Here is a 27459-nt window from a genome sequence, read left to right on the forward strand (position 1 = left end):
CTGAACATGTACAATAGGCTTTAGGATTATTACTGACAAGGAATGCTTTTTTTTCGTTTGAATTGGTTACTATAGGTTATGAAGTACTGTTAGTTGGCTTCTATATCTGCATTGCTTGCGGTTTAGGGTTTTAGGCTGGGTTTCTGCAATGCACTTTGTGACATCGGCTGATGTCAAAAGGGCATTATAAATAAATTTGATTAATTGATTGATTTACATAGGTTAGTGAGATTTAAGAGAGGCCTATCAGGAGAAAGGTCTACCCATAGTAAACCAACAGTACAACTAGGACAGAAAGAGCAGGATTATTAGTCCTAAAATTGGGAAAAGTTACTGTCGAGCAGAGCTAAGAAAGATTTGGCAGTTTCTCCCCCATGCCCAAAACCTGGCACGCTCCTATATACACAGCTGGTCAGCACTACTCAGAACTTTTGTTGACTGTATGCGGTTTGGGTGGTGGACCATTCTTGATACACACGGGAGACTGTTGAGCATCAAAAACCCAAAAGCGTTACAGTTCTCGACACAAACCAGTGCGCCTGGCATCTACTACCATACCCTATTCAAAGGCACTTAAATATTTGGTCTTGCCCATTCACTCTCTGAATGGCACACATACACAATCCATGTCTCAATTGTCTCATGGCTTAAAACTCCTCCCCTTCACCTACACTGATTGAAGTGAATTTAACAAGTGGGATTAATAATGGATCATAACTTTCACCTGGATTCAGCTGGTCAGTCTATGTCATGGATAGAGCAGGTGTTCTTAATGTTTTGTACACTGAGGAGTGTAATTACAATCTAAAAGGCCAAACTGATCTTAGATCAGCACTCCTACCCTGAGATGATTTCTGAATATGGGCCCAGAAGTTTGCTACATGGCAAATACGATTCCATTTCCAAACAAGGATACATTTGGCAATTACATTTTTTATTTTACACATCAACAACATGATACACAACTATTGTACCTATAAAAATATATTATTTGTACAATTTGAAGGCAATGAAAGAAAAACAATTATAGAAGAAATTATCTGTAAAAACAATCTTTATTGTTTATTTAAAAAATCTTTATTGAAGAAAAAAAGTTGTTTGAAAAACACCACTGGTCAACAAAAAAAAACGGAAACCAATTTAACTTCTGCTACATTAGACCTCCCAAAACACACCGAAACACACTTACACATAATAGAAAACAGAGCGACTTTTACAAAAAATACAAAGGATTGGTCTTACATACAGCACACAGGTTCTTCTCCTCTGTGATTCAGGTAGCATGGCCACAGTATTCCTTAGCAAAGCTACATGACAACCTGGCTGCATAGTAGCCTAACGTTGTCTTGGCAATGGCAGTGACGCTGCCGTCATCACACTAACAGTGTTTGGTCTCTATAGCTTCATCCCAAATGGCACCCTATTCCCTATATATTGCAGTACTTTTGACCAGGGCCCATAGGGAGTAGGGCGCTATTTGGGACACAGCCTATATGGCAGTTCAGAGAAATACTTGGACAGAGGAGAACAGAGAGGCAGATCTTCATCAACACGGCTAGCTTGGAGAGCTGTTTTTATTCCAGCCTTGTTGGTCTCATATTGAACACTGTGAGGAAGGCTCTTGGAAGGAAGAGGTTGAAAAGGAAACAGTGGGCTACTGTGTAACTGGAGACTTCAGGTGTTTGGAATGTTGGGTGATCATTGGTAACCCGAAATTATTAAGTACTAGTAAGATACCAAATTAAAGCAAGTAATATTGTACTAACGGGATGATAAATTCTTAGTTTAAAAGCTGTACCACCAGGGGGCACTCAATAACCAGACAGATACAATGTCAACCCAGTACTGAGAAAACCTTACACAGGTCCAAAGTGGAGAGAACTAGTGACGGAGAAACACAGAGAAAATAAAGTGAAAAGAGTGCAGGTTTACACAGGGAGATGTCAATAAATCGTATTAATTAATTGTGAGAATAATTGCTTCTCATACACATTGTGAAGGAGGGGGGAACTCCAGTGGCTACAAGAGTAGCCCTCTTCACCAGACTGTCTCCATCAACCATCTCCCTGACCACTTTCATCTGATCAAGCCATGATCAGTCTCCACCTGGAAGATGCATGCACTCAAAGACTTGGCCTGGGTCAAATATAAAGTCACATACACATTAAACATCAGTGACCTTGGAGAGAAAATAGACAGACAATAGCATTCAGGGAATTTGAACATCTACATTGTGATTGACCTTTTCATTATTATCCCTGCATTATGATGTCATTGCATTAAAAGCAATTGTTTTATACTGTCTTTGTATTATGATGTCATTCATTGCATTATGATGTCATTGCATTATAAAGTCATTGTTTTATACTGTATTTGTATTACAATGCCATTCATTGCATTATGATGTCATTGCATTATAAAGTCATTGTTTTATACTGTATTTGTATTACAATGTCATTCATTGCATTATGATGTCATTGCATTATAAAGTCATTGTTTTATACGGTCTTTGTATTGCGATGTCATTGCATTATGATGTCCATTCATTCTGATGCCAATGTATTATGAAGTCTGTGACTTTGCAGAAAGTCAGCCAGCAGATTATCTTGATCAAAATGTGGCATGGAAATCAGGATCACCAAGAGAATGGACGGGATATAAATAAATGGATCAGAAATCCCCAAAAAGAGATGGTGATAAAGATTTAGTAATTTTCTCAGCCCAATATCCTCTGGAAGACTTGCCTGGCTGCCCAGAATCCTTGCTCCGGCCAAACGCTACACCACACCCACAGACGTTAGTTTCTTCTCCTCAATGAGTCTGGATCTGAGTACCTCCCCAACCCTTCACCGAATGCCAACACATTCCGTTTGAAAATTCCTCATGGACTCTGATTGGTTAGAGACGATCCAATCGCTAATGACTTTGTTTGTACAATGCCCCACGTGCCCTTCATCACCACAAACGACTTCAATAATGGCAGGCTCAGACTAAAGTATGCAGCGAACTACAGAATAATTTAGTGTGAGTCGTCAGGCTACTGGAAGACGGGACAGTAGGAAAACAACAGAGAACAAGTGTCTGCTTCAGAACTGGAAGAGTTCAGAAACACTAGAGACTGTTTCAGAGAGTTGTGTCAGGGTCTTGTAGGTTAGACAGCGACAACCCAGACACACAACTGCCTGCTGAAAAATCACTAATGCTCTTGACACACCTCTCCTCACCTGTCCACACTGACATATTACTACTGTAGGCTAGTCTCCTCCAGCTTGTGGGATTTTTAAAGGCACAACATGGTGTTGAAATATCCACAGAAAGACAGCCTGACATCCCACTACCTCAGCCCTCCATTCAGGGCTGGCGCTGGTGTTTTCGGGACCACCCCTTCCCTCACTGACACATACACTACACGGATATGGGGCTCCGTCAGTGCTGGCTCAGGCCAGGGCTGGAGTGTGTGTGTGTGTGTGTTTGTCTATTTGTGTGTGTATGGGGTCAAATCCACACAGAAGGCTTGCCCACCCCTGACTTGCTACTACTGCTGTTACTGCTGCTTCCAGTCCCTTCTCCACTGCTGCCCCCCTTGCCGTGTTTGAAGCGGTGCTTGCGCTCCTTGTGAGGCTGAGGCTGTGGCTGGGCCTGGGTGATGTTGCTTTGGGGCTTGTCATCATGGTTGTCCCCCAGGTGTTCCTCTGCCCTGTGCTGCTGGCTGTAGGCCTGGATGGCTGCCTCTAGCTGGTCATGGGCATGAAGGATCATGTCCTTGTTGAGGGCCACGCGGGCCTCCCCTCCCGTGGGGAAATTGTCCTCGTTGCTTCCAAACTGCTGCTGCTCCTCCTGGGCGATGTTGGCCCGGTTCTGCTTGCACGCCATCTTGGCGTTGCTCAAGTCTGTGTAAGGGATCTGTTCCGGCTTCACCACGATGTTGTAGCCTGGTGGAGCTGACGGGGCGTTCCACGAGAATGGGTACCCCACGTACTCAGCACCCCCATCCCCCACCACCCCTCCCCCTGCTCCCGGCTCTGGCCCGGGCACCCCCACGGAGACCCCCACGCTGGGTCCCAGCAGCCCCAGCTGGTACTCGTCCTCCTGGGGCGGGCAGCGGCGACGGCGGAGGATGTCACAGATGGTCCCGATGCCCAGGTGCAGCATTTCCCACACGTTGAGGGTGAGGCAGAGCACCGTGACACCGTACATGATGCGCAGGAAGATGGTCTTCTCCGTGGGCCGTGACACGAAGCAGTCCACGCTGTGGGGGCAGGGCTCGAAGGAGCACACGAACACAGGAATCACACGGAAGCCGTACAGCAGGTACTGGCCCGCCAGGAAGCCTGCCTCCAGCGCCGTGCGAGTCACCAGCTGCAGCACGTAGATACGCATCAGCCCGTCACCCTGGATACGCCGCCGCCCGTCATGGCGTACCTTGGGCTTGGGCCGCGGGGCCAGCGGGTCGACCCGGCGAGGGGGCTCGGGCTCAGGCACCTCATAGATCATAGGGTCATCCTCTTGGTCCTGGTCCTGGTCCTCCTCTATACCCCGGTGCTGCCGCGCCCCGAAGCAGATCTTCCTGGGCCTCCGGTGGGTGTAGCCCCCTCCATCCCCTCCCCCTGTCTCAGTGGCCAACTCTCCCCCGCCCTTGTCCTCGTCCAGCCGGGCGATCTTGTTGACAGCGTAGCCCATGTACATGAGAGATGGCATGGCCACCAGGATGATCTGGAAGACCCAGAAGCGGACGTGCGACAGCGGCGCGAAGGCGTCGTAGCAGACATTCTCGCAGCCCGGCTGGCCCGAGTTGCAGACGAACTTGCTCTGCTCGTCATAGTAGATGGACTCTCCCCCGACGGCGGTGAGGACGATGCGGAAGACGACAAGCACGGTGAGCCACAGCTTCCCCACGAAGGTGGAGTGGTTGTGGATCTCCTCCAGCAGCCGCGTGAGGAAGCTCCAGCTCATTATGTCGCTGGACAGTGGGGCAGACAGGGTCCCGCACTCACCTGCTCACAGACTCTACATGGAGACATGGAAACAGAGAGAGAGCGAGAGCGAGAGAGAGAGAGAGAGAGAGAGAGAGATACAGGGGTGGATGAAAAGAGAGGGTGGGGGGAGAGATGGAGAGATAAAGAGAGACAGGGATGGATGAAGAGAGAGGTGGGAAGGAGAGAGAGAGAGGGATGATGAAGAGAGAGAGGGGAGAGAGATGAAGACAGAGGGATGAGAGAGAGACAAAGAGAATTAGTCAAATATGAAAGGAGATTATACATAACGTACTGTCTACCAACATGTCTCAAAAATGTCGAAGGAAGAGCAAAGAAGTACGAGCGCGCAATAACTTATCATGAAAGCGGATGAGTGAGAGGATTTTGACAGAGAATGTAGAGATAGTCGAGGAGTCAGCAGGAGTCAAAGATGAATTACAGTGCCTTGCGAAAGTATTCGGCCCCCTTGAACTTTGCGACCTTTTGCCACATTTCAGGCTTCAAACATAAAGATATAAAACTGTATTTTTTTGTGAAGAATCAACAACAAGTGGGACACAATCATGAAGTGGAACGACATTTATTGGATATTTCAAACTTTTTTAACAAATCAAAAACTGAAAAATTGGGCGTGCAAAATTATTCAGCCCCTTTACTTTCAGTGCAGCAAACTCTCTCCAGAAGTTCAGTGAGGATCTCTGAATGATCCAATGTTGACCTAAATGACTAATGACGAATAAATACAATCCACCTGTGTGTAATCAAGTCTCCGTATAAATGCACCTGCACTGTGATAGTCTCAGAGGTCCGTTAAAAGCGCAGAGAGCATCATGAAGAACAAGGAACACACCAGGCAGGTCCGAGATACTGTTGTGAAGAAGTTTAAAGCCGGATTTGGATACAAAAAGATTTCCCAAGCTTTAAACATCCCAAGGAGCACTGTGCAAGCGATAATATTGAAATGGAAGGAGTATCAGACCACTGCAAATCTACCAAGACCTGGCCGTCCCTCTAAACTTTCAGCTCATACAAGGAGAAGACTGATCAGAGATGCAGCCAAGAGGCCCATGATCACTCTGGATGAACTGCAGAGATCTACAGCTGAGGTGGGAGACTCTGTCCATAGGACAACAATCAGTCGTATATTGCACAAATCTGGCCTTTATGGAAGAGTGGCAAGAAGAAAGCCATTTCTTAAAGATATCCATAAAAAGTGTCGTTTAAAGTTTGCCACAAGCCACCTGGGAGACACACCAAACATGTGGAAGAAGGTGCTCTGGTCAGATGAAACCAAAATTGATCTTTTTGGCAACAATGCAAAACGTTATGTTTGGCGTAAAAGCAACACAGCTCATCACCCTGAACACACCATCCCCAATGTCAAACATGGTGGTGGCAGCATCATGGTTTGGGCCTGCTTTTCTTCAGCAGGGACAGGGAAGATGGTTAAAATTGATGGGAAGATGGATGGAGCCAAATACAGGACCATTCTGGAAGAAAACCTGATGGAGTCTGCAAAAGACCTGAGACTGGGACGGAGATTTGTCTTCCAACAAGACAATGATCCAAAACATAAAGCAAAATCTACAATGGAATGGTTCAAAAATAAACATATCCAGGTGTTAGAATGGCCAAGTCAAAGTCCAGACCTGAATCCAATCGAGAATCTGTGGAAAGAACTGAAAACTGCTGTTCACAAATGCTCTCCATCCAACCTCACTGAGCTCGAGCTGTTTTGCAAGGAGGAATGGGAAAAATGTCAGTCTCTCGATGTGCAAAACTGATAGAGACATACCCCAAGCGACTTACAGCTGTAATCGCAGCAAAAGGTGGAGCTACAAAGTATTAACTTAAGGGGGCTGAATAATTTTGCACGCCCAATTTTTCAGTTTTTGATTTGTTAAAAACGTTTGAAATATCCAATAAATGTCGTTCCACTTCATGATTGTGTCCCACTTGTTGTTGAATCTTCACAAAAAAATACAGTTTTATATCTTTATGTTTGAAGCCTGAAATGTGGCAAAAGGTTGCAAAGTTCAAGGGGGCCGAATACTTTCGCAAGGCACTGTATGGAGGAGAGGAGACAGATAGAAAAGCATAAATCCAAACAAGTGTTCTCTCTGAAATTGAGACAGACTGCAATCTCCACATGTATTAGATCCATTATAGTCTCTGGTATACCCCAAAAGAATACACGTTCCAACCCAACAACACAGTTTCAGCACAGTGAAATAAATTGGGTTATTTTGAGGGGCTGTAGGATATCAAACCAAACAATAGGATATCAAACCTAAGAAAAAGATGCTCAAATGTAGCAGAGAGGAGCCAAAATAATCCCAATAGGAATTGAGCTATCACAGAACACATTTTACACACACACACACACACACACACACACACACACACACACACTCTCTCTCTTTTTGGGAATCCTCTTAGTGATCCCTCCTTTGTGTGAGGTGCAGATTGTGTTGACTTAACTGTGTTGTTCTGGTGTGTAAATGGCATTGTGTAGTGTGGTGTGGTGTTGTGTTGTGTGTAGTGCTGTATTAAAATGTATGTGTGTGTGGGAGAGGAGAAGCCTGTCTATGTAAGTTAGCCGTGGGCTCCAGGCAGACAGTCCAATTGCACCAGTTAAACCAGCAGGCAGCCTGGCCAAAACAAGTGGAGCATGGAGTCACCTCAGACCCACATTAGCCAGGTGTCCAGAGCCAGGTTGCCTTCTGCACAGAGTGACACGTCCACCAAAAAATATATATATATTTCATTGCTAAGTGGCTCCAATGGTGCATGGCTCATTGTGAGTCGGACTGAAAGGTAAACCCAACCATGAAATAAGAGCTTAGGCTGAGGTTTAAAAGGAGCTCCACAGCGCCTTCCTTCCCCCTCGCAGTTTGGGAACTCAGATAGAGGGAGGCCAATACAGGTTTGCTGAACGCTGGAGGGAGTGGATGCTTGGCTGTTAGTAGACATACTGCAGGGTGTGTCCTAAATGGTACCATATTCCCTACATAGTGCACTACTTTTCACCAGGGCCCATAGGGAAGCTTGAGCTGTAGCTCCTCAGACCCCTGGTTAGTGTCTCCTATAGTGTGAGAGGAGAGGAGTGAGAGGAGAGGAGAGGAGCAGGAAGGGAGTGAGAGTTAGAGATGGGAATGTTTGAAGCTGCCTGCCTGGACTCACCATAAAACATGTGCAGTATTGATCACTGTGACCATAAAAGGCCTGCCTGGGATAGAGGTGGTACTGTAGATGTCAGGAATGCTGTGCATACTGCTGTTTTAGAGTGTGTTTGTGTGCGTGTGTGTGTGTGTGTGAGTGTGTATGTTCCCACAATTGTGTACTAGTGTTTTTAAAACCAGTCTCACATTACAGTAGTACAGTAACACTGTATAAACAGTGGGGCAAAAAAAGTATTTAGTCAGCCACCAATTGTGCAAGTTCTCCCACTTAAAAAGATCCCACAGTTAATTTCTTCAAACCAAGCTGCTTACCTATTGCAGATTCAGTCTTCCCAGCTTGGTGCAGGTCTACAATTTTGTTTCTGGTGTCCTTTGACAGCTCTTTGGTCTTGGCCATAGTGGAGTTTGGAGTGTGACTGTTTGAGGTTGTGGACAGGTGTCTTTTATACTGATAACAAGTTCAAACAGGTGCCATTAATACAGGTAACGAGTGGAGGACAGAGGAGCCTCTTAAAGAAGAAGTTACAGGTCTGTGAGAGCCAGAAATTGTGCTTGTTTGTAGGTGACCAAATACTTATTTTCCACCATAATTTGCAATTAAATTAATTAAAAATCCTACAATGTGATTTTCTGGATTTTTTTTCTCATTTTGTTTGTCATAGTTGAAGTGTACCTATGATGAAAATTACAGGCCTCTCTCGTCGTTTTAAGTGGGAGAACTTGCACAATTGGTGGCTGACTAAATACCCCTTTTGCCCCACTGTATGTATATATATACAGTGCCTTGCGAAAGTATTCGGCCCCCTTGAACTTTGCAACCTTTTGCCACATTTCAGGCTTCAAACATAAAGATATAAAACTGTATTTTTTTGTGAAGATTCAACAACAAGTGGGACACAATCATGAAGTGGAACGACATTTATTGGATATTTCAAACGTTTTTAACAAATCAAAAACTGAAAAATTGGGCGTGCAAAATTATTCAGCCCCCTTAAGTTAATACTTTGTAGCTCCACCTTTTGCTGCGATTACAGCTGTAAGTCGCTTGGGGTATGTCTCTATCAGTTTTGCACATCGAGAGACTGACATTTTTTCCCATTCCTCCTTGCAAAACAGCTCGAGCTCAGTGAGGTTGGATGGAGAGCATTTGTGAACAGCAGTTTTCAGTTCTTTCCACAGATTCTCGATTGGATTCAGGTCTGGACTTTGACTTGGCCATTCTAACACCTGGATATGTTTATTTTTGAACCATTCCATTGTAGATTTTGCTTTATGTTTTGGATCATTGTCTTGTTGGAAGACAAATCTCCGTCCCAGTCTCAGGTCTTTTGCAGACTCCATCAGGTTTTCTTCCAGAATGGTCCTGTATTTGGCTCCATCCATCTTCCCATCAATTTTAACCATCTTCCCTGTCCCTGCTGAAGAAAAGCAGGCCCAAACCATGATGCTGCCACCACCATGTTTGACATTGGGGATGGTGTGTTCAGGGTGATGAGCTGTGTTGCTTTTACGCCAAACATAACGTTTTGCATTGTTGCCAAAAAGATCAATTTTGGTTTCATCTGACCAGAGCACCTTCTTCCACATGTTTGGTGTGTCTCCCAGGTGGCTTGTGGCAAACTTTAAACGACACTTTTTATGGATATCTTTAAGAAATGGCTTTCTTCTTGCCACTCTTCCATAAAGGCCAGATTTGTGCAATATACGACTGATTGTTGTCCTATGGACAGAGTCTCCCACCTCAGCTGTAGATCTCTGCAGTTCATCCAGAGTGATCATGGGCCTCTTGGCTGCATCTCTGATCAGTCTTCTCCTTGTATGAGCTGAAAGTTTAGAGGGACGGCCAGGTCTTGGTAGATTTGCAGTGGTCTGATACTCCTTCCATTTCAATATTATCGCTTGCACAGTGCTCCTTGGGATGTTTAAAGCTTGGGAAATCTTTTTGTATCCAAATCCGGCTTTAAACTTCTTCACAACAGTATCTCGGACCTGCCTGGTGTGTTCCTTGTTCTTCATGATGCTCTCTGCGCTTTTAACGGACCTCTGAGACTATCACAGTGCAGGTGCATTTATACGGAGACTTGATTACACACAGGTGGATTGTATTTATTCGTCATTAGTCATTTAGGTCAACATTGGATCATTCAGAGATCCTCACTGAACTTCTGGAGAGAGTTTGCTGCACTGAAAGTAAAGGGGCTGAATAATTTTGCACGCCCAATTTTTCAGTTTTTGATTTGTTAAAAAAGTTTGAAATATCCAATAAATGTCGTTCCACTTCATGATTGTGTCCCACTTGTTGTTGATTCTTCACAAAAAAATACAGTTTTATATCTTTATGTTTGAAGCCTGAAATGTGGCAAAAGGTCGCAAAGTTCAAGGGGGCCGAATACTTTCGCAAGGCACTGTATATATATGGGGACACATCTCTCTTTCTCTCTCGTCTCTCCTGTTTCTTTTCCTGTGGCCCTATGGCAATCGGATGTGTTGATGTCAGCTCAGCTCCTCGGGTATGAAGTGCTAACACTGGTGCAGTACTCACTTTTCTGTTTTGGGGAGGAAAATAAATAAATATATATTTATATTTATATATTTATATTATTATATATTAATATATATATATTTATTTATTTATTTTCCTCCCCAAAACAGAAAAGTGAGTACTGCACCAGTGTTAGCACTTCATACCCGAGGAGCTGAGCTGACATCAACACATTGAGCCATTAGGCAGTTTGTCCTTCAACTGTCTGGACTCTTGTCTGGCTCTGGCCTTTCCTCTCCTGCATGACATCATTAAACACACCGTCTTTATAGAACCATCACTGTTATCCCTCTGCTATACTCAACACATGATTTCACATTGCCAAGACACACTTAGAAACATACTGTACATTCACCCAGTCCGAGGCTAATAAACGGCACTAAGTGACTTGTAATTTACAGAACAGTGTGACACAGACAGGGATCTTACCCTTCATCTGAGGAAGACGTCACTGAGGATCCGTCAGATGTCAGTATACGTGTTTGAATAAAGCCCGAGTGTAAGAAGATAAATATGTCTGCCTGTTTTTTTTCGAGTGCTCCAACACCTGTTAACCATACATTTGTTATTTTTGGAAGTTTCTGCTGTGTAAGCCCAGTCCAGTTTTCTGTTTCTTGAATATGCATTTTGTGTCTCTTATCTGTCAGCGCTAGCTGTGGCAGAGGGGGATCTCGAGTGACACCTGTCATTGAGTCATCGCCGTGTGAAAGGAAGATCTGGGTAACAGACCCCTGGATGTTAACATACTGTCTCTCTGGAATGGGAAGGTGAGGATTAGAATGTGTGTGTGTGTGTGTGTTATATCTGTGTGTAGGTGTGTGTTTGTGCATGTGGAGGAGGAAAGTGAAAGTGAACAAAGTGTGTGTGTGTGTGTGTATGAGCTAGAGGTGGAATACGTTATGTGTGACTGTGAAAAAGTTACACAAAGTGAATGCGAACAGAGAGATGGCACCATGTTAGATGGCACCATGTTAGATGGCAGCATGTTAGATGGCACCATGTTAGATGGCACCATGTTAGATGGCACCATGTTAGATGGCACCATGTTAGATGGCCAGAGTGTCCTCTGCCTTGCAGTCAGGATTAGCCTCTTCCTGCACTCACAGGCCTGGAGCGCCATGGAAAGAACTAGCAGCCTGGGGCCGTCATACCACCAGCTGCCCATGCGAGAGCCTCCAACATGGGCACGTCTCCAGCTGCCTCCCCCTACCATCCTACCACCCCCCACATCCTGGCCTTCCCTTTCTCAATCATTCTAGCAGAAAATACCCCTAACCTTTGAACGTGTTTTTGAACTTTTTTAGTCCGGATCAATGATTTTAAAGCCACAGGCAGAGATGTCACAGACCATGCAATAGTGTATCATCATTCTGTACGCACTCCTCTTATATCAACACCACAACACTCGTAGCATAGCTCAGAGCCAAACAGACAAGCTAAGGCCCAAATGAGAGGGGTTAGGAGCAAGGTCAGATGGGTTAGGGCTGAGTCCTAGGGGATAGCTGGTTACATAACCTAGTTTAATCTCTACCACACACTGCGCAGACTCTGTGCAAATCACCCCGCTGGTGATGATGCACTTTCTACGATGCATCATAATGCAACCATGCCACTAGATTCCCTGTTATGGACACGCACCACCGGCATCATATCATACCCTGCATTGAACAGGTCTGGATGGACCGACCGACAGACATTTGAAACCCCAGACTCCATCCTCATACACAACAGATTCTGGACCATCTGTGTATGTAGTCTCCCAACAGACGGAGCAGAGCAGTGGAGTGTGTGTTCTGGTGAGGACTGAGGGGACAGCTGTGTCTCAATGTAACCTCAGCAGCCAGAGAAACACTGGTCCTCCTCGGGAGCATGGAGCTGGATGTAGGGGCAGGACAGGGGAGCATGGGGCGGAAGGTAGGCGCAGGACAGGGGAGCATGGGGCTGGAAGTAGGGGCAGGACAGGGGGGGAGCATGGGGCAGGGGAATGGGGCTGGAAGTAGGGGCAGGACAGGGGAGCATGGGGCTGGAAGTAGGGGCAGGACAGGGGAGCATGGGGCTGGAGGTAGGGGCAGGACAGGGGAGCATGGGGCTGAAGGTAGGGGCAGGACAGGGGAGCATGGGGCTGGAAGTAGGGGCAGAAAAAGGGAGCATGGGGTTGGATTTGAGGCAGGACAAGGGAGCATTGGGACTAGGGTTGGGGTCAATTCCATATTAATTCCAGTCAATTCAGAAAGTTAAACAAAGGCTAGATTCAATCCGTAAGATGGAAAGTCTGTGTTGTAGCGTGGTTGAAATTGAAATGTAATTTCCAATTGAGCCAACATATGCAGCATTCACCGTGAATGTGGTATCCATGGACACGGAAGCATCGCCTTTAACGCTGATCTTCTGCACTACGGATTGAATCGAGCCCTAAATTCCAATTCAACATTTTCCTAATTGAAAAGCATAGAAGAGGATTGGAATAAGAATGTCAGTATACTTCCTGAATTGAATGAGATTGAAATGGATTTGTCCCCAACCCTATCCTAAGGCAGGCCAGCTGAGCATGGAGGGTCGTGTCTCCATGTGTGGATGGGATGGAAGGAGAGCCCAGTGAGAGGGAATGTGTTTGTGTCACTGGATATACTGTATCCAGATATATCCTACATGGGGGTTGTTGAGCAGTGGATAGGCTGCATTAGACAAATAACTACATGGAGTCACCATAAACTGTCAACTAAACTGACATGATGAACAACCATTTATCTTATGCATGTTTATTTTCCATCTCTCTTTCTCTCTCGTCTCTTCTGTTTCTTTTCCTGTGGCCCTATGGCAATCGGATCTCTCTGTCTCTGTCTCGCTCTCTCTCTTTCATATCCTCCTTTCCTGTGTCCCCATGGCAGTCTTTCGCTCTCTCTCTCTCTCTCTCTCTCCCTCTTCTTTCCCCATGGCAGTACACGTCTCTTGCGCTTTCTCTCTCTCTGTCTCACTCTCTCATCCTCTTTTCCTGTGTCCCCATAGCAGTCCTCTCTCTCTCTCTGTCTCTCTCTGTCTCTGTCTCGCTCTCTCTCTTTCTCATATCCTCCTTTCCTGTGTCCCCATAGCAGTCCTCTCTCTCTCTCTCTTTCTCATATCCTCCTTTCCTGTGTCCCCATAGCAGTCCCCCCTCTCTCTCTCTCTGTCTCGCTCTCTCTCTTTCTCATATCCTCCTTTCCTGTGTCCCCATAGCAGTCTCTCTCTCTCTCTCTTTCTCATATCCTCCTTTCCTGTGTCCCCATAGCAGTCCCCTCTCTCTCTCTCTGTCTCGCTCTCTCTCTTTCTCATATCCTCCTTTCCTGTGTCCCCATAGCAGTCTCTCTCTCTCTCTCTCTCTCTCTCTCTCTCTCTGTCTCGCGCTCTCTCTTTCTCATATCCTCCTTTCCTGTGTCCCCATAGCAGTCCTCTCTCTCTCTCTCTCTCTCTATCTCTTTCTCACATCCTCCTTTCCTGTGTCCCCATAGCAGTCCTCTCTCTCTCTGTCTCGCTCTCTCTCTTTCTCATATCCTCCTTTCCTGTGTCCCCATAGCAGTCCTTTCTCTCTCTCTCTTCTTTCTTTCCCCATGGCAGTATATTGTGTCTCTCTCACTCTCTCTCTTGTTATTTCTCTCTCAAGGTTGAATTGACACTCACCCCCAAAGGGAACAAGAGACTTTACATTTGTTTGTCTACATTAACTGCCGCTGGGGACTGCATATTCACACACAAGCACACACATAAATACACACACGCACCCCCCCACACACACACCCACACACACACACTACTACTGTGTGTGTTAGAAGGAAAATGTGGGCGGGCAGTTGGATAATGAACATAAATCCACAGTGAGTTGTGAGGGGGAAATAGTGATTGTCTCTCCAGTTGGGGAGGGAACACTTCACAGAAGTGAAAGTGCTGTAGCATGAAGCCTATATACACAAAACAGCACGGTCCCAGCCTGGTGAACACATCCATTCCTCCTTCCATCCCTCCTTCTCTTGCTCCTCCTCCTAATTAAAAGCACACTGTTGGAGCTCGCCATGGGAGAGCCAGCCTCTCTCTCAGGCGACATGTGACACTAACAGGAAATCAATGGAGACTTCCTTTTGTCTTTGCCTTTCCCTCTTCTCTACCCTTCCCTTCTCCAACTCGTCACATCTCATTCTTCTTCTCTCCCTTCCCTTCTCCCACTTGTCCCAACATCTCACTCCTTAACCCATGCCAAATCTCCCTCAGGTTCATTCCTGTATCCACTCCAAACTTCCATGTCCTAATTGTCACTACCATATGGGGAGTTGGCAGTCGATGTCTGATTGTGCGCCCCAAATCAGAAACAGGCTTCAGCACATGTAAAACACACACATTCCACACACAAGCAACACACACACACACACGGACACAAACCGACACACCGTCGCACACAGCTCTGTTTTATCCATACGGACCTCCCTCTCTGCATCTGAGGATGGTGGATGGGGACCATGCTGAGGGGACTGTTCTTGTTCTAAGGGTCAGTGCCAACCTGGCCTCTACGTCATTCAAGATTCACTTCCAGAGTTCAGTGTAGTGAAGACTTTGTCCGCCTCACACACATGCATATGCACAAACGCACACATGGCACCAGCCAGTATACATACACGCACGCACGCACGCACGTACACACGCGCGCGAGTTCACACACACCATAGTAATTTGCTAGACTGACAGCAAGGATGGCATCTGTAAGAGATAACCCCGTTAAATTGGTATATTTAGGTTCATGTGAGAGAGCCATCTTCTAATACAGAGTCCTAACACACATAACACTATGCACTGTAGACTGTCCAATATGGTGTGACAACAATGAACACCAGAGTAAATGCTTATGAGGACGGAGAGGGAGAGAGAAAGAAAGAGAGGGGGGAAGATAGAAGGGGAGAGAGAGGGAGAGAGGATAGAGCTCAAAAGGTCATTCACATCTGTGTGATTTAATGTTAGTGAGCACAGACCCAACCAGGACTGTTGGAGGCCGCTGGCTGAGGGAGGAAGTTGTTTTCTTCTAGCCAGCAGGGAATGCAATGGTAAATCCTTAAGGCAATACCCACAGGATTTCTCTCCTGCTTGGTTACTCTATCACATCTGAGCTAGGGGGTTTGGATTAGCCCCTTTGTCAAATGTTCAGGAATATTCAAAATCCCTGCATATCTAGTAGAGGAATTCTTATCATGTCTCCTTGCCTGTTATTTTGTCTAAGCACCAACCAATAACCCTGGGAGTGGATTAGATGGATATGTAAGGATGTCTGCCAAAAATGACTGTACACAGCTGGGTTTAAACTGAGCCGGTTATCAGTGTTTATGATCACACATTACAAAGAGCTGACTTCATGTTCTCAGACAGTTCTCTCCGCATATCTAATGCAAACATACTGCTAGAGGCCTATATACTTCAGTGTTCAATTGGGTTGAGATCTGGGGACCGAGACAGCCATGGCATATGGTTTACCTCATTTTTATGCGCATCAAACCATTCAGTGACCACTTGTGCCCTGTGGATGGAGGCCTTGTCATCCTATGGGGGCATAGCCACGATAGCCAAAATAATGGCCTGACCAGCATTTTTATACATGACCCTAAGCATGATGGGATGTTAATTGCTTAATTAACTCAGGCACCACACCTGTGTGGAAGGACCTGCTTTCAACATACTTTGTATATCTCATTAACTGAAGGGTTTCCATTATTTTGTCAATTACCTGTACATACTTATAGTTAACACAGTCACTCTCTCTCTCTCTCTCACTCACACACACACATTCGCACTAGCAAGCATGTACAGACACACACAAATCAAAAGCAAACACAACAGTTTATTCCCCAGTAGAGAGAAGATGGATGGGGGGACCCTCATTTGGGCCTCAACTGTTCTATAAAAATATCTTGTTTTTATTATGAGACACCAAGAATAACACAGATCTTTCTCCTTAGAGGGTAAACATGGATACAGTGTTGGACAACCTCTGACCTTTTCTAAGAAAAGCACAGTCTCCCATCCAGTCAGATATATTGGACCGTGGTTCAAGTAGGGAATCAGGGTGGAGAATGCGGACATCTTTGGAGAGATGGATGGAGACATTTGGGGGCGGATGGAAGGAGGGAGAAGTGTCAGCGTCTCTGTGTTCGTGGTTAAGTAGGCCTACAGATTGTGAGGAATTCTGTATTTTACAGCATCCCAAAGGGAGTGAAGGCAACTATGAAGTTGTTCCATATGTTTGTTAGTTGAACAATCTCGCAGGCTCTCCTTCCCCTCTCTGGGGCTGAGTGGCACTGTAAGGCATCAGGGATTTCTCCTCAACTTGAGAAAAAACACTACACGTGTAAACAAACTGTCCGACTGTATTTTGCCAAGAGCTCCAGTATTAAATGAACAATAAAAGACTATCTCCTCAAGAGTTCCAGTATTAAATGAACAATAAAAGACTGTATCTCCTCAAGAGCTCCAGTATTAAATGAACAATAAAAGACTGTATCTCCTCAAGAGCTCCAGTATTAAATGAACAAAGACTGTATCTCCTCAAGAGCTCCAGTATTAAATGAACAATAAAAGACTGTATCTCCTCAAGAGCTCCAGTATTAAATGAACAATAAAAGACTGTATCTCCTCAAGAGCTCCAGTATTAAATAAACAATAAAAGACTGTATCTCCTCAAGAGCTCCAGTATTAAATGAACAATAAATGACTATCTCCTCAAGAGTTCCAGTATTAAATAAACAATAAAAGACTGTATCTCCTCAAGAGCTCCAGTATTAAATGAACAATAAATGACTATCTCCTCAAGAGTTCAAGTATTAAATAAACAATAAAAGACTGTATCTCCTCAAGAGCTCCAGTATTAAATAAACAATAAAACACTGTATCTCCTCAAGAGCTCCAGTATTAAATGAACAATAAAAGACTATCTCCTCAAGACCTCCAGTATTAAATTAACAATTAAAGACTATCTCCTCAAGACCTCCAGTATTAAATTAACAATAAAAGACTATCTCCTCAAGAGCTCCAGGATTAAAGGAACAATAAAATACTGTATTTTGCCAAAGGCTCCAGTATTAAATGAACAAGTAAACAAACAAAAGGGCTCACACATATAGTCTGGTTCTTTCTTTCACAACAAACACGCGCGCGTACACACACAAACAAACAAAAGGTACAACAAGGTGGAATAGGGAGGCGACATACCCACATTCCTAGCCCAGTCAGCCTCTCCTTTGTCATTGAGCCTGTTTCTGTGTTTTCTCTGCATCTCTTTATCTCCTTAATGTTATTATTCAGTCTCCTTTAGCAACTCCTTAAACTAACCTGAGCTGGCGTCCCAGTGCCCTGGCCTAATCCCAAGCGCACTAAACAACACAAAACACAGATGACCCCGGAGCCATGTGCTTAAACAAGGAAGCAGTGTGTATGTCTAACCAAGTGTGAGGCGCTGGTGAAAGCGAGAGGAGAGAGAGCATCCCGTCTCTCTGAGGCAAACACAATGTTCCCCACTTACCCTTCATCTCCTCAGAACTGGGTCATGGATGGGGGTGGGGTGGGGTTCTATGGTAAATACCCCTGAAGAAGAGGGGGGTAGACAGTGATATGGGTGGGGGAGAAGGTGGTAACAGAGGGGGTATTGGAAGAAGGTAATATATGTAAGCGGTATAATTGCTAACCGTCCACAGCAGAAGGAGTGACCTTGTAGAATCTATTAGAATAGACAGTGTATGGGGAAGAAATACTTCCTGATTAGAATGGTAGGGTACAGTAAGTGTCCAGACAGCAATTAATATTAGCAATTAATATGAATAAAATAATCATTTTCATCCTTCCAATGTCTCTTCTCTCCATCCCTTCCTTCCCGTCTTCAACCCTTCATTGAGTTATAATGATTCCCTGCTGAGAATAATGAGAAGTATTTTGTTGGTATTGTAGGAATCCACTCACCAGTGGTTCCGGTGTCGTGTAAATGAGAGTTAAGGGCTATCTCTCTACTCTGTTCTTATCTCTCTATTGAGAGTGGACCGATTCCCATCACCACATTTCACAGCATCTCTACACGGACAGATAAATCGCTGGGTATTAACATTCAAATCACATCTCACAAATCCACAGCCTATTTAAAATGTGGACTCTGTCTGGCAGCCTTGTTATCTTAGTGGTGATCTGTCACTTGTGACTGGTCTTGGTTAGTTTGCCAGGTTTATTTATAAATTATTATAATTGATAAATGTATTATCTATTAAATAAAAGCACACCAATATAATGGTACAGAAAACCATTACCTTTAAATACCTATACTCAAGTATGCAGTTCTAAGTTTATATCTTATACATCTAATTACTTTATTAGATGCAGACTTTAACCATACCATAAAACTGTAATTTCATGGAAGCCTTTAAACACCAAAAGCTTTCCTGAGATTATTGTCTGTAATTAGTGTGAAGGAAATGAGTCGACTTGGGGGTGAAGTGAGGCTAGGAGCACTATCAGCCTGCACTGTAAGCACACACACACACACACACACACATATAGGAAAGTGCAGAGGCACACACCTCCGCACCCCCGAGCTCCGACTCACTTGTGAGCTCCTAGAAAGATATCTCATTAGCAGGCAGGACAGGAGGAGGGGAGGGAGAGATGGAGGAGAGGATGGGGGAAGGTGGAAGGGAGGAAGAGATGGAGGAGAGGATGGGGGAAGGAGGAGGGGAGGAAGAGATGGAGGAAAGGATGGGGGAAGGTGGAAGGGAGGAAGAGATGGAGGAGAGGATGGGGGAAGGAGGAGGGGAGGATGGGGGAAGGGGATCTTAGAGTTCATTTGAGCGTACAGTTTAGAGAGTTATTGTATACGTATATTTGTCCCCTGTCTGAAACCCTATTAATGCGCAGCGGTCTAAGGCTCTGCTTCTCAGTGCAAGAGGCGTCACTACAGTCCCTGGTTTGAATCCAGGCTGAATCACATCTGGCTGGGATTGGGAGTCCCATAGGGCAGTGCACAATTGGCCCAGAGTTGTCCGGGTTTGGGCGGGGTTAGGGGAGGGTTTGGCCGGGGTTAGGGGAGGGTTTGGCCGGGGTTAGGGGAGGGTTTGGCCGGGGTTAGGGGAGGGTTTGGCTGGGGTTAGGGGAGGGTTTGGCCAGGGTTAGGGGAGGGTTTGGCCAGGGTAGGCTGTCATTGTAAATAAGAATTTGTTCTTAACTGACTTGCCTAGTTAAATAAAGGTTAAATACAGGTTGTTGTTTTATTGTTTCTTTTTATTTCTTAAATATTTTTTATATCGTCTGTGACAGACAGGATTGTAAAGGCAAAGGGGTTCATAGACGTTCCGCTGGAAGTGTGTAAAAGATTGCTTGTGTGTGTGTGGTGTGTGTGTTTGTGTGTCTGTGTGGGGGTGGGGAGGTGGGATCATGAAAGGTATACCAGAAAGCCAGGTACTGTAGTGCATGTTTAGTATCTGTGAGTTGGCTGCGTACAGTATGTATGGGTTATAATACATAGATAAAGGTCCTCCCAGCTGTAACTAACTACAGGGAAAATGGTGTGGATGGAGGGAGTCCACTTCAGGCTGAAAAATGTTTTAATGTGTTTGTGAGCCAGGAGGGGAGGGAGTGTTTCTTGTTGTGTCTTGAGGCATGAATAGTGCGTGTGTGTGTGTGTGTGTGTGTGTGTGTGTGTGTGTGTGTGTGTGTGTGTGGTGCTGTGGAGGTTCCTCAGATGAGGAAAGGGAGAACCATCCTGCTCAGTGAATAAAACTACAAATAAAATAACATTACAAAAGTGATCATTTTTTGATAAAACTATACACTAATTATATTCACATCACCAAATACCTGAATAAAACCCACTGTTTTGCAATGAAGGTTTACAGTAGTCTCAAAAGCACTAGGGTGTAGCTGGAGGACAGCTATTTTCCATCCTTCTCTGACTACATTAACTTCATTACAAAACCTAGGAGGCTCGTGCTGCTCACCTCTTTCCATAGACCGACATGGTAAGTATGACAACTTCCGGAGGACATCCTCCAACCAATCAAAGCTTTTGCAGTATGAACTGACATGTTGTCTATCCAATCAAAGGATCAGAGAATGAACCTATTACTACGCATGTTTGATTTAGAAGCTTGGTGAGTTGGTGACATTGTTGGATAGATTGGATAGATAGTGAATAGTGAAAGGAGCATTTAAAAACATATTATTCCATTCAAATTAGTTTCTTCAAACTACAAGAGACAGAGGGGGTACATTATATGTTGTTTTCTTGGTTTTCTAACTTTATTTCGGTGTCAAGTTAGTGCCATTAGTGCCCTGCTAACTTTAGTAGCAAGTAAGTAGCTAGATACTAGACGAGTGGAGTTTTTTTCTCGCCAGAATGGCTAGTTAACACTAACGTTGTAGTGGAACAACATAGTGGAATTGTTGTTGAAGAACCCCTTTCATTGCACACATCAGATTCAAGCTTCTGAGAAAAAAGACCCATTGATCATGTAATGGACGAAGGTCTGCGTATTCAAACTGCGCAACAAAAAACAAGGAAAAAAAGGGATACTCCATTTTTGGGCTTTTTGGACACGTTATGAAGCAAAGGGGCATGATGAGAAGGAAAGTTCCGCTAACAAGGCCAACTAGTACAACTTGAAAAGGTAATTGCATGTTGCGATGCTTTATTTGCTGAGCATATGGAAGTTTCTACTGTCTTCTCTGGGATGTAGAAATCAATTCAGAATGATTTTATCACTTTTATCGCATCATCCATTAAAAATTAGATTAAAAGAGAGGTTGACGCATGGCAAATGGATGAAACCCCAGACATCAGGTGTCGCGCGCAGTTGTTAGTTATCATCAGGTATGTGGATGATCGGGGTTTTATTCAGGAACGTTTATTGGGCTACTTTGATGTGTCAAGTGGGCGAGATGTGCAGTCTGTGTTTGAATATCAATTCTGAGTTTAACTCCATGGTTGCCCAAACTTGTTGCCCAAACCTAGGATGGCGATGCTATTTTTATTTACAGCCAAGTCCCCTCCTGTTCCCTGACTAAGAGGGGATGAACACTCCACCACCAGTGTCAACTCTCTCCTGATATGAACTGAAACAATGTCTCATCTGGCAAATTAAATGTTCCTTTTCAATTTCCTCTCATTACTGTATGTAGAGTCAATCACTAAATCCCATTATTTCACATCAATGTGATTTTAATCCGTGCTTGGACTAACTCATTCTTAACTCTTTTGTCTAACTGTGTAGTGTTCTTGTTTGTTGTCTTCCCAGTCAAATCTTGTCCTGCCCTCAGTGGAAGAGTTCTTCTCCAACACCATCCATCCATGATGAGCCTGTCCTGCACTGAACCCTCTGAACACCTCAACCCTTGTCCTGCACTGAAAGCCTCTGAACACGTCAACTAGTTTAATTACTGCTGCGGTCCCTTCCCAACAGCATGTAAGTAGCCCTCTCGTTTCCATTTTCCATTTTACTATCAATGTCTTTATTAAATGATTTAGGTTAAAATAATTGATTTGGCCATTTTTGAAAGACGCTTTTGTCGTCTGTGCAATCCGCGCTTATACTGTGGGTCTCAAGTCACCAGCCTCCACTGGTGCAGTGGTTACTCTCTAGGGTAGAGAGGTAAGAGACAGTGTGCAATACACACACCATCACTCACACCATCACTCACACACTCACTCACTTCTCAGGTCCAAACCACCATTACCATTCAAATACGATTTAATACATCACTCAGCAGTTTCCTGGTTTTGTTTAGTCTAAATTTAAATATACCTTGCAAAGTATTTGACTTGATGGTGACTTGATTAATAAGCACTACTTAAAATACCTTCCATTGAACGAGGGTTGTTTGGTAGAGAAAAACATAGATGTAGGAGGAGAGGCTGTTTTTATTAAATAACATCCTGTAGACTCATTAACGTCAAATCTGTTTCCTAAATGAGGATGTGTTTTAGTTATAGAGATGGACTACCATCTGGCTGTGTTGGGATGCATAATGTCCAGGGAGTTGGGGGCACAGCCTGGGCGCTGGGTAAGGGGGGGTGGATGAGGTGCACAGCCTGGCTGTTGGTTAGGGAGGGGGAATTGGGGTGAATTGGGGGCACAGCCTGGGCGCTGGGTAAGGGGGCTGGGTGAGGTGCACAGCCTGGCTGCTGGTTAGGGAGGGGGGAATTGGGGTGAATTGGGGGCACAGCCTAGGCACTGGGTACTGTGGCTGACACCCCCTAGGAGGAAGGCAGGGGAAGAGAGGGCAGTGAGGGTGGCAAGGTTTCCTTCAAACCAAGTCAGGACACAGCTCATAAGATATGTCATTACTGTTATTAGCAGTAGTGTTATTAGTATTAATAATATAAGGTTTATTTACAGCTTGTCATAGCTGCGCTCACACAGTGACTTGAATTCATTGCCTTATCATATTTTGGTGAAAAAGGAGAAACTCAGTAACCCACTTATGCCTCTGGATTTCCACTGAGTTCCACTGAAGCGAGAGATTTAAATGGCATCAGTCCTGTTATTAAAGCAAAGCGAAACATCAGACAAATGGGGAGGGGCAGCGAGTGCAGCGGTGGTGTGTGTGTGCGTGTGCCTGTATGTATGTTCATGAGGGTGTGTGAGTGTGTGTGTGTGCCTGTGTGTGTGCCTGTGTGTGTGTGTGTGTGTGTGTGTGTGTGTGTGTGTGTGTGTGTGTGTGTGTGTGTGTGTGTGTGTGTGTGTGTGTGTGTGTGTGTGTGTGTGTGTGTGTGTGTGTGTGTGTGTGTGTGTGTGTGTGTGTGTGTGTGTGTGTGTGTGTGTGTGTGTGTGTGTGTGTGTGTGTGTGTGTGTGTGTGTGTGTGTGTGTGTGTGTGTGTGTGTGTGTGTGTGTGTGTGTGTGTGTATGGAGTGGGGGTGTAGCAGCTGCAGCAGCTTGCACACTGGGTCTCTAGTACTGTGAGAGACATTCTGTCATCTGAAAGAAACACTGACAGATTTAAAAAGCAGAAATATGATGGTGTCTCTGTGGACACCATTGAACTGTACTGGGTGTTGCATTTGACTTACACAGCAGTATGTGAATGGGAATGTATTCCTATTACAACTCTATGTATACACTGTGACAGAAAACAGACTCTGTTGGGAGGGGGGGGGTGATGTGGCACTGTTGTAAAATAAGGGTCACACTACGAGAGTCGCTGCATCGTTTTGGGAAGAGGCACTGTGAGCTTATCACACTCATCAAAGCGTGCAGAAATCTCCACAAGGGCCTGAGGGGTGAAAGACAGAGTCTTGATGATTGGGTTTGGAGAGAGAGAGAGAGAGAGAAAAAGATAGAGAGAACCATCCACCCCTTCTCTCCTTCCTCCCTAGTAGTATTATCTTATCCCCCCATCCCTCCTTCTCCATGCCGACTATCTTTTAAGCCATGCTAACCACAGATAGTGAAATGATGCCCTATGCATACCTACATACATTAGCAAAGAAAAACCTGAAAGCTGAGCGATTCTCACACATGGCAACACGAAACACACACACACCAACCCCCCCACACAAAGACAGCCCATCATGCATGGAGCCCACAGTCTTACGCCAGTAGAGTGTGTATGAATAGAAAGCTGTGTCTGTCTGTGAGCCCATGGCACCATGGACCCAGTAGACACAATTCTGCCCTACCAACACATTCACAGCCTTTCATCCAGGGCACAAAATGGAGCTGTGTGTGTGGACTCTGAGATGGGAAATCATCAGCTCTCTAACAAGGTTCTCCCCCTCCCCCAACACCCCTCGCTACCCAGCCCCTCTGTAGTGTAGCCCCCCCCCTTCCTAATCCCCTCTACCGAGGCTTCCTCTCTTCTCCTCTCCCATCCCCCCCTTTCCTCACCAGAACTCCTCATCATCCACCAAAGACCCTGAGGATATAGACTCCCTCCTTCCACATCAAACACACAGCATCAGTGTGTATGTCTATTCCTTTTGCATGTGCAGTATGTCATTCAACTCTTACCCTCTGTGTTCAGTAATTAGGTGAATCAAATGTTGCCAAATACAGACCAACACATATTCATTATTCTGTAGCTGACTCTTGAATTCAGGGCGGGGAGGGGGGGTAATTTATTTTTAAGGCAGACACGCCTCTGATGTGAGATGTGCTGCTAACAAGCTGTGCAGGAAAGGCCCCTGGAGATTAAACAGGGCAGGAATCAGAGACTGAACCAGGGTCGATACACACACACACACACACACACACACAGGGGGAAGATTCCCTTATTGATGAGATTGATTTCCAGTGAGTCCATTACAGCAGTGTTTGGTATAGACTAAAGATGATTAGAATGGTGATTTAAGACTGGACAAACCGCAAACCGCTGTCAGAGCAGAGCAAACCCAGATTAACCTGAGAGACAATGGGATGGGACAATGGGATGGGAAGGAAGAGAATAGGAGAAATTGGTCATGAGAGTCAGGAGAGAGGCCATAAAGAGCATTCGGATATGATTTCAAGCTGCCAGAAGCCCAGTTCTATTGTGTTAGTAGTTGGTACATCGCCTGAGGCCAAAGCAGACCTGAGACCTGCCAAATGTGCTCACCCCCTGTTGCTCTGTCACAGAGCTGAACACTCCCAACTGACCTGGGATCTGAACATATTCACCATCTCTGCTCCAGATACCAGCGGAGGGCTAATCTGTATGGGCTGTTTCATGTCCTTTGAAATTAAAGCCAATCATCGGCATGGTAAAAACATAACAACACAAATTAGAAATTGATTAGTGAGTGAAATGAGTGTAATATTATTAACAATAGGATGGAGGAGCACCTGACATTTCACTTTATAACATGTCATTAGCTGAACTTATTATATTTTCACTAGCGCCAAATTGGCACTTAAGCTATTGTCATGAGCTGTGAACATTTAATTTGGGGTGTGAAAATGACTAAATCCTTTCAAAACACGCATGAGTTATTACAGAAATTAATTAGCATTGAATAATGAATGAATCAATGTTGGCTACCCCCTCTGGCAGAGTCAAAATAGACATCTTACATACAGAAGGGTGAGTTAACTTTAAGATCCAGTGGTCTGTACCTCTGTTGACTTCATTGACAACAGCTCAGCTTTCAACAACATAGTGCCCTCCAAGCTCATCACTAAAGCTCAGGGCTCAGGGTCTGAACCCCTCCCTGTACAACTGGGTCCTGGACTTCCTGACAGCTGACCCCAGGTGGTGAAGGTAGGCAACAACACCTCAACCACGCTGATCCTCAACAAGGGAGCCCCACAGGGATGCGTGCTTAGGCCCCTCCTGTACTCCCTGTTCACCCATGACTGTGTGGCCACGCATGTCTCTAACTCAATCATCAATAGCCTAGGCCTTTAAGTGGCTAGGAATTTTGATCAAGGACCCAAATCTCTAAGAGAAAAATGATCAACATGGTCAAGGTTTATCAAACAACATCATTGCATTTGAGAGACATTCAGTAGAGATGCCCTATAAGCTATAGTGTATCTGTTTCTGATGTGGAAGAGTTCCCTGTTTCAGAAAAGAGGAAAACGCAGCTCATAGTTAAAGGTAATTGATAGTGACATCCCATAGCTAAGTAAGGGATTAAAAAATGGAAAAGGATAGGACTTTCCCCTGGATTTATTTAAGTGAGACCCCTAAGGCCCTAGAGCAAGATTCCAACACCAACTTATTCAATTGAAACTAATAGAAGCCAAATTCAACAGATGGAAAGCATTATGTTGAGCTAAGCAATCACTTTACCTTCCACAAAAGACTGTGTGTGCACCAAGGAGGAGAGAGGAATGGAGTACAGAGTGGAAGAGTAAGGGAGGAAGGGTAGAGTCACTATGGAATGAATATGGGGGCACATCAGATCTCTCCCAAAAATGTTAACAAAAGTGAATTCACCAAAAACAAATCCCTTATTCACTTAAAAACGTGGTAGGCTAAAGCACAAGAGTATACCATGACTACACAATTGTAGGACCTACTGTTGTACATTGTGCTGTCTCACATCCACGACCACACGCTGATGCTTATTGTTCAGGCAAGCAGACGAATAAAGGCTTGTTCATTGGCCATGTCAGTCTCAGTTTTCATGTAATCTCATTGTTGTCGTTCTCTACAGAAACCAGTGTTTGAAGGAGAAGCGTGCTCCTTTCCAGTAATGATAACAGAGACGCGCTGAAGGATTACAGACTTGGACTGAAGAAGCACAGTCCTGGCTCACTATGTGTCTCTCTGACTCCAGATAGTATTCATGTGTGTAGCCTAAGTCTTGGCAGGGCTACCAGTGACTCCGCACACATAAACGGACCAGTTTTCTAGTATAGGTCCCTCACTGGGTCAATAACTGGATGGCTTGGGGTGGAGAGTGTAGGGGAGAGGACCGGCTGCTCCAGGAGTCCTCTGCTGCCAAGTTCAGTAGACAGAAGACAAGATGAGATCCAGACATAACTCCACTGCCCCAGCCAAGGACCCCTACTCAGTCTCTCCCCCATGCCCCACACCAAAACATATACTTTATCACCTTCAGATAGAACACATTCCCCATCCGCCCTTCCTTGGTCGTACTGTAAACAGTCTTGAGTTAAGGCTGTTTATGTGAGAGGCTCTTTTCCCTCTCATCTCTCTCCCTTCCCCGAATCCATGCCCTTCCCATGTGACGGTGGAAACCAGCCAATTTCAAGTTAGCCCTTGAGCTCTTCTGTCAAGCTCATCTTTTCTTTAAAAAAAACATTAAATCTCAAAGTTTGCTTTGATGCTAAC

General features: G+C 44.9%; 1 protein-coding gene across 2 annotated transcripts in view; it reads right to left on the minus strand.

The window, feature by feature from the left end:
* Positions 1-919: 919 nt before the first annotated feature.
* LOC112258612 (gap junction gamma-1 protein-like) overlaps positions 920-27459 on the minus strand; it is a 40153-nt gene continuing 13613 nt past the window's right edge. For both annotated transcript variants that reach the window (XM_024433109.2, XM_024433108.2), the window contains exon 2: positions 920-5007. In XM_024433109.2, coding sequence (XP_024288877.1) covers positions 3496-4953 — 1458 coding nt within the window. In that variant the 5' untranslated portion in view covers positions 4954-5007 and the 3' untranslated portion in view covers positions 920-3495. The remainder of the gene's footprint in view (positions 5008-27459) is intronic.

This window comes from Oncorhynchus tshawytscha, linkage group LG09 (genome assembly GCF_018296145.1).
Source record: "Oncorhynchus tshawytscha isolate Ot180627B linkage group LG09, Otsh_v2.0, whole genome shotgun sequence".
NCBI lineage: Eukaryota > Metazoa > Chordata > Actinopteri > Salmoniformes > Salmonidae > Oncorhynchus > Oncorhynchus tshawytscha.